Genomic DNA, 11,296 nt, shown 5'->3' with positions numbered 1-11,296 from the left:
TCATTCCTCTGAGGGAAATACATATTGATGAACGCTGCATTTGGCTGAGAATAAACAGTCAATTTTGTTTCAGCACAATTTACTGCGATCAGTTAAGAACAAAACAGAGCATCTCTCTTCAAAAATACAAGTCTATAAAGTGTGAGATACAGGTAAAATGTGATTCCAGTGTTTGAGTTTAATCAGGATAACAAACCAAATAACAGTAGTAGTGCAAGTTGCAGAAGTAGCCGTCACGTAAAAAGGGACAAACATAACACAAATGATATTGCAACAGAAGTTTGAAGTAGAAAAAAAAATCCATTCAGCTTGGGCTGGTCTTATTGACTGTACAACTTTGCCAAGTAAAACCCAGAACCTTAATTTAGGACACTTCTTTTTAACTAAGTTAAGGTTCTGGGTTTTACTTCGCAAATGTACCCAGATTGTAATCCTGTTTAACAGGACAAGCCACAGTTAACCAGATAAAAATAAACACCTATCTCCAACTAAAGGGGATAATTTCTCTTCACCCACACCTGGGAGCTTTAGGAGCAATGATCAATAATGGAGAACCAAAGAATTTGGGAGATCAAAACCCTGTTCATCTGTGTGATGTTCAGGACAGACTTCTACACAAGAATGAATATAAATCTGTTCAAGTAGCTCTTGGAAGAATATGAAACACTCCTGAATACATATATCAGTACAATTATTAAAGACAAAACAAACTGCGCTATCCCCACGCTCGCTCACACACATTCATAAACCTGATAAATAAATGTAAAGAATGACAAGTAAAAATGAGATGCACAGCAGGTGGTATATAATACAAGAACAATGTCAGGCACCCCCTCTTCCACTTGACCAGTGAGCTAATTAAATATCATGTTGAGCACACATCACCACTCAGTATGTCCAGTTCACACCAGGACAAAAACACAGTAGTTGAGTGTAATTGGAGTACTTTAAGAGCACTTGATTTTAGTCATACATGCTCAACTTTGAGGCTTTTAAGGTGTCTGACAAAGTGAATCAAGAACACTTCAAGTACTTGAAACATTTCTAGCCATGATCCATTTTGAAATCATGCCTTTGGCCCAGAAACATAATGCTCCAGCCAGTACCCATTAATGTCTGTTAGCTTATAATACCCATCCACACAAAAGGTGATGACAGAAGCCACCGAGTTTTTATTTTCGTTGACCAGTGAAGGTGATAAAGCGTCCACCTTGTAGCTGCACCATCAACATAATCTAGTCCTTCCCTTTGAAAGGAAATGAGATGTCCTCTTCTGCCCCTATTGGTGAGAGATGAGAGAACATCCTCCTCAGTGCCTTACAGGAAGACAAACTCATCACTGTTCCTTCTGTTGTTACTCCTGTCCAGTTTGCCCGGGGGCAGAATGTGGGCTGCAGGTCCACTGTTATTGCTGCTGTGACCCTCCAGTCCATAGTCCTGACCCTGGCCCTCTACGAAGGTAAAGATGGGGTACTTCTCCTTCGATGATGACAGGGCCTGGGAGGACAACAAAACCACATAAAGGTCAACATAAAGTGTCGTAGTAAGCTACAAAACATTGCACAAGCAGACCGATTAAACGGGGAAAAAATCTTTTTATTAAATGACATATTTTTACACAAAGTTAAACTAGAGCTGTAACAAATGATTACTTATTTAAATACTATTTGTTTCTATTCCTGTTTTACAACTGCATGGTGAAATAATACAGGCAGCAGAGAAGGAATAATGCTGCCTGGCTGCAGTGAGTGTAAGGACAGAGGGTAAAATTTACAACTTTGTGGACTGCTGCTGTTAAACTGCTAGCTCCTGCAGATTATGTTTACAGCCCTATCAACACTATTCCCCCCCCCCGCCCCCCAATTTGACTGTCAACTCTCTGCTATCTCACAGAGGACATCTTTGTCCTGTCTCAGGCACCGTAGCTATACTACTGGCTTGGATAGTGTGGGTATGGTGCAATTCGCAATCCTCACCACTAGATGTCACTAAAACTTACACACTGAACCTTTAAAGGTTGGCTTCCTCCAGCTCCTGTTGTCTCTCCTCTCTCCACTCCCAGCTAGCGTGCTGTAGTCTACACCTTTGTAATATGAGTCGTAAATAGAGTCATACATGTATCTATTGCAGACCTATGATCAGTAGCGTTGTGTTATTCTCTTCTCTCTATTTTTTTTTAATCCACAGTACTCATTTTGTGCATTTCAAAGTTTAAGCTATATATATAGTTCAGATAAATGGACTGAGATAATTAAATCTTCCAAAGTAAGTATTTTAAGTACAAAATTCACCCTTTTTGTTTCTCCGGACAGTATTTGCTCACTGAGCTAAAAAGGCAGCAACTTTTACTTATATACTTATAGTTATTTTAAGCTAGTTTTATTATTACAAGAGTAAATGTTTATCTTATATGTTTATTGTGGTATTGCTGTCATCTGTAACCTTTTTTATGCTGCCGTCTTGACCAGGTCGCCCCTTGTAAAAGAGAGCACTTTTCTCACTGGGTCCCACCTGGTTAAAGATGGGTTAAATAAAAAATAAATAAAAATATCCACTTGATTTGGCGATCTGAAACCTCTTGGTGCACAGGGCCAGAGGATGTTGTCCCTCATCACTTACAATGGAGGAGTGCTTACAGCAAGCAAACCCTGTTTACCCTAATAGTCAATACATATGGGCAACTCACCACTGTTGTAGGACAGGCAGAAAACGGCCTTTAACAGAATAGGAAGTAGGAGGTGAAATGTTATGCTCTCTTCTGTTATTAAATGAGAGGGTGTAAAAACTCACCTCACTGACAGCAGAACATAGAGACTCAAAGTCCTTCTTGTTCTTGGCGTAAAAGCCGATGGTACAGCTGGGATCCATGCGGTTGAAGGGCATCTTTTTCGGAGAGCTACAGTGGAATGACTAGAGCACGACAGTAGGAGACAGAGTTCATACAATAAAAGGTCAATAAAGGTTCATGACAGGATATTTTCTGTGCAGTCAAAACACTATTGAGAATGAAAGTCACATGGTCCAAGTCCAATATGTGATAATGATAGGTGAATAATCTGAGAAAAAAAAGATAAAAAGCCTGACGGACTACAGTGAGAGAGACACGGACTGTACAACTAACCTCCAGGGAGAAGTTGACTTGTGACACATCCACCACAGGCTGGCAGTAGTGAGGGTCTAGATACAGCAGGTGCTCATCTGACAGACAAGAAGGGGAAGTCACAATTAAAACACAGTATGAAAGTATAAAAATCACCACTTGTCAGGTTCCAGGCAGCTTGCCAGAAATGAATGGCTCAGTCATATTTGCTGTTCCCGCTAACCCCCATAGACAGTATATTACTGGAGGAAGCTACTCCGCTGATTAGAATGGAGAGGAGTGAAGCCAGTTTTGGACCAATAAAATACTACTACAGGGCTACTTCCTGTTGGCACCAGCGTCTACTGCGCATGATCGCGTAGCATAACTGTGGTTCAATGACGTAGAACGGCAGAAACACCGTAATTCTGGTAGCTGCACCAACAAAAAGTTTCATGGCTCAGTGTGTTTGTCTGACTCGGATCGTCACTGATTAATCAGCCCACCTACGAGGCTCACCTGCCAAACACCAAAGCAGCGTCACTGATGGCCGAATATTTTTTTTTAAATTGCTGAGAGCTTATAATCTAAGCAATACGGTTACATCTAACATGTGCGACGGGGTGTCACAGGGTTTTGACGTCATTTTTGGGCCTACATGGATCCCTCCATGCAGACTTTGGTCGGCTTCACTGTCCGACCTCTGGCTTACCCCCTTGGCTAACCCAAGCTGCCACGGTGGAGTGGTTATAATAATAAAAGTCAAACCAAAAACAATCTACCACTGCATTAAAGTTTATTAAATTATAGTCATGTGATTTTTTTGCAACAAGGTTTGGTTCCAAAAACAATTTTCACTTCTTCTAGTGTGTCCTTTTGATGATTTTCAGAATCATTGTTCCAGTAAGGGGAAAATCAAAGATTAGCAAGAAGTATAATTTGGGAAGTGACAGTTGACAGGGTCAAAGCATATCACAGGCAGCAATTACACTGCTTTGAAGAAAGTAGCTTTACATGACTCCTATATGAAATACTTTGAGAAGGCGTCTTATTTACATTTTTAAAATAGGCCTGTGTGCAACCCAACAGTGAGCAAAATTTGAAGGAGTGCTCGCAGAATATGCCATTCACTCAGGGGTGTCCTCATATACAAAAATAACAGATAGAAGAACTTTAGTGTCATTATGGAAGCACAATGAAAATAAATAATAAAAATAAATGAGAGGATTGAGATAAGAAAGATAAAATATCAGCAACTGAATATCATGAAACTTTAAAGTGTTTTAAGTTTAGTCGTAGTCAGTTTAACTCTGATGATTAGGAAAGTTTAACACAGCATCACCATCAAGAAAGCTACATAAAGACTGCTGCGACAGGAAATATGCAAGTCTAGAAAAAGTAGTAGAGTGCTTATCAAAGAAGAGAACAGTAGCGTATTTCAATTTGGCTAAACTCAAATGGGGGATCATGCACACACACGGTGTAGTTATGCTGAAAACTGAAAGTAATCTGAAAGACAGTGTGTGTGACACGTTTGCATCTTTTAAAAAGGATTGTAAAAGGTTTAATCCACCTGTTCACACACAAGGACATCATTTTAACTTTTACAAAAAAAAGCTCTACATAAACACAGGTGGTTGCTCCACCTCAGCTCCAACAGCAATACACTCCTGATTATCACACTGCTGTAAAGCAGAGGAGTGTTTCTCTGCTGACGTTTACCAAGCCTTTTTAAAGTTTCCTGTTAACCAGTCCTTAACAGGTAAGTCAAGCATAAGACAAACAGAAGAGACAAGGTTAAAGGGAGGCAGTAGTAGGAGTGCAGTTTAGCACAAGTATACCATGTCCTGTTAATACTACATGTTCCTGTCTAAGGCAGATTGTGGCAAAAGTGTTGGCTACTCTAGAGTCCTGCCTCTTGCATGCTGTATCCAAAGAACACCAGATCCCATCTTCTGAATAAGGTACTGTTCATTTTTTTATTTTATTTTTTTAAAGCAAGAGGAGGCTGGTTCTCACCTTGGAAACCAATGAAGTAAAGTGAATGCTTCGGTTTGCCTCCAATGATTCCAATACAACAATCCAGCTTTAGGATGTTCTGGAAATGAACACAAATGTTTTCGATACGAGTTAAAAGACACGAGAGAGAACATAAGTTAGGCAACACAAGTTTTTAGGAAACATTACTCCAGGGAACACAGAGGGATCGATGGATGGGGGGCGAATATTCAGACCTTGACACATTCGATGTAGGACGGGTTGAGGGCCTCCCCTCCCAGCCGTACAGGCACCAGTATGATCACAGACTTCCAGGGTTGGCTGGAAGGATCTGGGGGAGTCTGGCTTAGTGACAAGTCACATAGATGCACCACATCCTCTTTGTACACTGCAGTGCACAGAAACATGAGAAAAAATATGCACGCTTGAAAATACATGCAAGGAAACTTATTTTAGGTGAGATATTTCCAAAAGGAGCACATGTTGGAGCAAAGCAACAAACATACTGAAGGAGTAATTATCACATTCAACAAATCTCTAGCCTGTAAATCTCACCTGTACAATCCTGAGCCACATACACAGCCAGGTTGTGGACAGCAGATGTTCTGGCTACCGCTTTTCTAATAAATAAAATAGATTCATAGTCAATGCAAAACGTGTCAACTGTGTAAATCATTTAAGAAAACAGTAAAGCCTTGCTTGTAAAACAATGCCCTTACCGTAGTATGTGTGCCACTATAGAGGGGCCATACCAGTCACCAGCCTTCTTCCCTGAACTTTTGCCGATTTCCACCAGCTGGTGAACCCCAAAAGGTGCTGGGGGCTGGTCCCCGAACCACGCCAGCAGCCTGTGGTGGATGGGCTCTGCCTGCCTGTCCCTCGCAGACTCAGGTCTCTTTTTCTGGCTGCATTTGGGTGCCTGATCACCTGGCAGGGACTTTTCAGGGGTGTTGGATCCCCGTGGTGAGCCAAAGGAGGGAATGGGGACCCCTCCAGCCCGTGCTGGGGAACGCGGTCTAAAGACCTCAAAGTCCACGTCGGTTAGCTGCTGAGCATCTGGCCAAGCCCAATCTACAGAATTCAAAAAGTGTTGCACTTAGCAATCACGTACAGCCAGGCTGAAGATCTGGGGATGTTTTAAATTTTATTTCTTCAGTGTTTATCTTCAAACAACCAGAGAGTAGACATCTACTAATTAGCATGGACACACAATGAAGACATGTTATAAAAAAGACTGAGAAAGAGACAGAGCAGATGAGAGAGGCAGCACACAAGGAGCCATGAGACAGGCAAGACTATCTGCGATGAAAAGAAACAGAAATAAAACAGGATAAGTAGGGCATAGAAAATCTGTGAATAAAAAAGGACCAAGGGAGAAAGAATGAACAGCAGAACAAAAACTAGTGAGCGACACTGAGTTAATAAAAATACAAAAAGTGGCAAGAAGAACATGGGAATTAGACAATAAGAAAGGGTGAAAATAGGTCAGATCTAATGCTGGTGCACTGGATGTAAGATCTGTCCCATTATCTACCACAAGACAACTTATTCAAACTGACCTATATATCTTCTGTGTGTGAAAGTAAATCTGTGTGTAACTGAGAGACAAACCTCTAGGCATCATATGGACCAGAAGCCCCTGAGCCAGCAGCATCTGCCCACTGCGCAGCATACAGCCCCAGCCACAGTCTGTGGTCCAGGTGGAGCCCTCCAGCTGAGGGAACTCCCTCCTGTAGGTCAGCCAAATCCTGGACACAAAAGCCAGACGAAACCGCTCCACCTCGTCTGAGAGGAGGAGGAGAACGGGTAGAGGACGAGAGAAAGAAAAAGAACTTACACTGTGTTGACTCTGACAAACAGCTGTTTGTGAATGTTATCTGACATGAGAAAGATCAGTTTACATGTCTGTGAAATGACAACGAGGGGGAAAACTTTTTTTGTGGTCTACTGCTTTGTGTTCTCTGTTAATCCCAGCAACCTTTCAACGGAAATGGGTTTACACCACTGTGGTTAACCAGAACACACATCACTTTAACACCTAGGGTGGTCTGTTCTACTTGACAGCTCTCTTTCACAGATGGGTACTTTTGATGAGGAAGGGATTAACCTTCAGATTTTTAAAACATACGTGTGAACTTACCTTCACTGTTAAGAAGATAGGAGTGTCCTAGGACAGTAACTGGTGAAATCTTGTTAAAGGAGGTTTTAGACTTAACAGTCCAACCTACAGAAAGAGAAGCAGGGAAGATGGAAGTTGGCAAAAAAAAGCCACTGGAGACAGCTGACTGAGGCTTTGTCAGATGTTTTTCATGTTGTTTTGCAACATGTTCACCATAAAATACAAATCTTACAAACCATATTTGACGTTGTTCCATGCTGACATCAGTTTGGCTTTCAGTTTGTCCATCTCATCAGGCTCTCCGGTTGCCTCTCTGCTGGGATCTGGTGTCTGTGACGGCCTGAGACCGAAGCTGCCCTGCCGCTCCATGGGCTGCTGCCTCCGGCTCTCTGCCAGCTCATCCTGCATCACTCCCCCTACGTACTGTGCTGCGCTGGGGGAAACAGAGTTCATCATGCCTCTGAGACCTCAGAGCTGGACAGAACTGCAAAGAAAGGGAAAGAAAAGGAGTAGTACACAGTAAGAGATTAGGTCAATTATTGACTATTGACAATCAGTTGTTCTTCGTTCTTCACTCCAGACACTTTTTATACTCCGCCTGAAACTCTTTAACTTATTACACTTAATATTTACTAAGTATTCAGAATTATAGGTTTGTACTTTTTTACCCAATATCGGCTAATATTTCCGTTTCTCCACATCATCATTTCACCATTCCTACTTCTGCCTGTATAGAACATACATTGCATAATGGCCATCCTGAAAGAGGGATCCTCCTCTGGTTAGATGTTGTTGCTTTGGAGCACCTTTGTACATGTTGTCCAATCACGTGCTCTCCAGAAGGCAAACAACTTTAAATTCAAGATGATAAAGTGGAAAGAGTGTTTTTTTATGAAGTTGTTATGGAGATGGTGATTAAGTAAAATACTGGTGTTATAAGCTTGTAGAGATGCTGGTTTCTTGGCTGATGTTTTGGACTGTTGGTCAGACAAAAAAGTAAAGGTGGATATGTTACCTTGCGTTCTGGGGAGACTGTGATTGTCATTTTTCACTATTTTCTGATATTGTACAGACTAAATCATTCATTGATTTATCGAGAGAATATTCTGCAAATGAATCAATAATGAGAATAACTGTTACTTGCAACCCTAGTTGAAAGCCCCTGAAAAAGCTAGTAAGTAAACCTTAAGTCAAGATTAACCACATTTCCATGGAGTGGAGTTTCATACCCTTAACATCACGTATTTTATTATACTGTAAAGGAAAGCGGTACTACAACCAGTCTACCAGACAAAATCAAGTCCTCACTTCCTGAAAAAAAGTATAAATAAATATAACATTATCAGTGTAAACTTAAGTCATCTGTCTTCAACCATGGTTTCACCATGTACACACATCACAAAAGCAAAGTACGTGACATTCCCACCCTGGCCTGAAAATGACTGAATGAGTAGTAGTTTCTACAGGGTAAAGTAGCACCGTGTGAAGTCACTGATTGCACTGATGGGAACATTTCTGTGAAAAAAAAACATCATGTGATTTGCATTTGACAACCGGCATGTCGGGCTTTTTCAGCGTCTGTAAGTCATCTGATTATGGTGGCTGTCATCATTCATTATTGTTGCTCAAGCTGTCAAAACTCCTACTGCATTTACTCACTGCAGGACATTAGCCTTATCTGTCACGACACTTAATGTGCGTGTGTGTGACATGTGAATATATGTCGCAGAACCCCGAATAAATCAACAGACCTTATGTACCCACGTCCTTACAGTAATTTATCTATGGCTGGTTCCTCGACGTAAATTCAATATTAGAGATATTTTTATTCTAACATAACATCCGAGCCTAATATAATTTAACCGTACCGTAACCATAACGTTACACCTTTTTTTTTTTATAAACAGCTAAATTAAACATTTACTAGCTAACAACTAACGTTACTAACATTACGTACCTGCTGTAAAAGTCGGCGTTACGCTGGTCGGTACATTGTAGTAGGTTTAATCGTATCAGCGATTTCCTTTCTCTTCGCCCACGACCGCAAGTCTTCACAGATTAATTCAGTCTACTAGCTATGCTAAAGCTAGCTATCTTTAGCATTTTTAGACGCTAGCCCCACGGTGTTAGCCACCTAGCATTCAAGCCAGGCTGACCAAAGATCTTAATGACTTTTTAACAACACACAGCTAACGTCAGTGCAGCACCCGCTCCTCCATTCAACACACGAGCTAACTTGTACACATTGTTGCGAGGATACTCCAGTACATAGCGGGGTCTGCTTCCCAGTCCAGCCACAGCTTTAGTATCTCTCTTTTGACAGCAGAGGACATCTACTTCCTGTTGTCCTTTCCTGACACAACGCCATTGGTTGAAGTAATCGCTTGGGGAAAGCTGATTGGATAATACTCGAACATCGTCTCTTGCTCTTGAGTTGTGTAATCTGTAACCTAGGCTACAAATCATGTGACAGTAAATAGTTTAATTATGTGTAGGCCCTTTGTACGTATTTGTATTAAATTTATTAAATGTTAAATGAAAGGATTTTATGTACACAGGTGTAAAATAACCTCACTATGCATTTTCACACACACACACACACACACACACACACACACACACATATATATATATATATATGTGTGTGTGTATCACTTGCCGCGACCCTGTATGCAGGATAAGCGGTTGATGATGGATGGATGGATGGATGGATATATCACTTGTAAATTTCCTTAAACTGATCAGAAATACACTGTAGACATTGTTTATGTTGTAAATTACTATTGTAGCAGCAAAAGGCTGATTTGTTATTGAATATGTACCCAGGCATACAGAGACCCATGATCAGCAACCATCAGCCTGTGTTCCAATGGCACGTTGTGTTTGCTAATCCAAGTTTATTATTTTAAAAGGCCTTTTGGAATCATGGTTGCACAGCTGCCAGTTGAGGACCTGTGAGGCCTTCTGTTTCTCAAACTAGACTCTCTACTGTATTTGTCCTCTTGCTCAGTTGTGCACCAGGGTTCCCACTTGTCTTTCTGTGTGTGTGCGTGTGTGTGCGTGTGTGTGTGTGTGCTCTCCTTACTTACTGCCATATCAGCAAAATATATGTCCTCATGCAACAAACTGAGAACCATTGTTGTTTGTATAAAGTTACTGTAAAATGATCATATTATCATCATTAAGATTGTTTGTTATTTTAATAATTGTTTCTTTGAAAAATTCTACTGCATCTCAAAAAGCGAGACATATTTTCAATGTAACATATTTTGTTTGTTTTTGGTTGTTTTTTCCTCTTTCTTTAATTTTTATAATGTCATTTCATTGTTTATTTATTATATCCTCTGTATATCCATCTGTTAATATGTGAATTTGTGCTCTGGCAACATTGTTTACCTTAACATTCATGGCAATAGGCCTGATAGAGAGAGAGAGAGAGAGAGAGAGAGAGCGAGTGTGACAGGGGACAGGAAGAGACAGAGCTGCACTTTCTAACCTCATGCCCCGAATATAAAACACTTTGCAAACATTTCCCAAATATACCCCAAATTCGAATTCATATCAGACACACAGAAACTCCCCTATTTACTGGGAGAAATGCCCAAATGTGAAATAATTACTGCAAAATCTCCTCATGCCATGAAGTGAGGACAACCAGTGGAACCTCAGACTGATAAATAATTGTACAGATTTTCAAATTATTATTATTTTGATCATTTGATATTTTAGTAATTGTTTTGTTTTTACATTTGATACTGATTTCTTTTTTTGTTAAATTGTATTATTATTTTTTAATCAATTAATTATTTTAAAAGAAAATTTGTCTATTAATATACACACACACGTTACTGTTTCATTTATTTATTTAATTTAAATTTTTTTATATATTTTTAGTTTTTAACATACACACACACGCTCACCGTTTTATTTATTTATTTTATTTTAATTTTTAATATATTGTATATATTTCTTTTTAACACACACACACATGCTTACTGTTTTGTTTATTTATTTTATTTTTAATTTATTTTTATTTTTCTAACAAACACACACACACGCTTACTGTTTTGTTTATTTATTTTATTTTAATTTTTAATATT

General features: G+C 39.9%; 1 protein-coding gene across 1 annotated transcript; it reads right to left on the bottom strand.

Annotated features, from left to right (window-relative positions):
- Window positions 1–62: 62 nt before the first annotated feature.
- Window positions 63–9,533, bottom strand: atg4da (autophagy related 4D, cysteine peptidase a). The gene is made up of 11 exons (XM_038713652.1): window positions 9,154–9,533; window positions 7,433–7,680; window positions 7,218–7,301; window positions 6,689–6,862; window positions 5,797–6,148; window positions 5,633–5,697; window positions 5,314–5,465; window positions 5,099–5,177; window positions 3,122–3,198; window positions 2,791–2,910; window positions 63–1,497 (listed from the first exon to the last, which is right to left on the bottom strand). Exons 2-11 carry the CDS (start codon window positions 7,650–7,652, stop codon window positions 1,318–1,320), a joined length of 1,503 nt encoding a protein of 500 aa, XP_038569580.1. The 5' UTR covers window positions 7,653–7,680; window positions 9,154–9,533; the 3' UTR covers window positions 63–1,317.
- Window positions 9,534–11,296: the final 1,763 nt, after the last annotated feature.

Source organism: Micropterus salmoides, unplaced genomic scaffold, assembly GCF_014851395.1.
Source record: "Micropterus salmoides isolate LMB-PRFRI ecotype aquatic unplaced genomic scaffold, ASM1485139v1 Ms_hic_scaffold_12, whole genome shotgun sequence".
In the NCBI taxonomy this organism is placed as follows: domain Eukaryota; kingdom Metazoa; phylum Chordata; class Actinopteri; order Centrarchiformes; family Centrarchidae; genus Micropterus; species Micropterus salmoides.
Note: the sequence above shows the minus strand (reverse complement) of the source record. Positions and strands in the feature narration are given on the sequence as shown.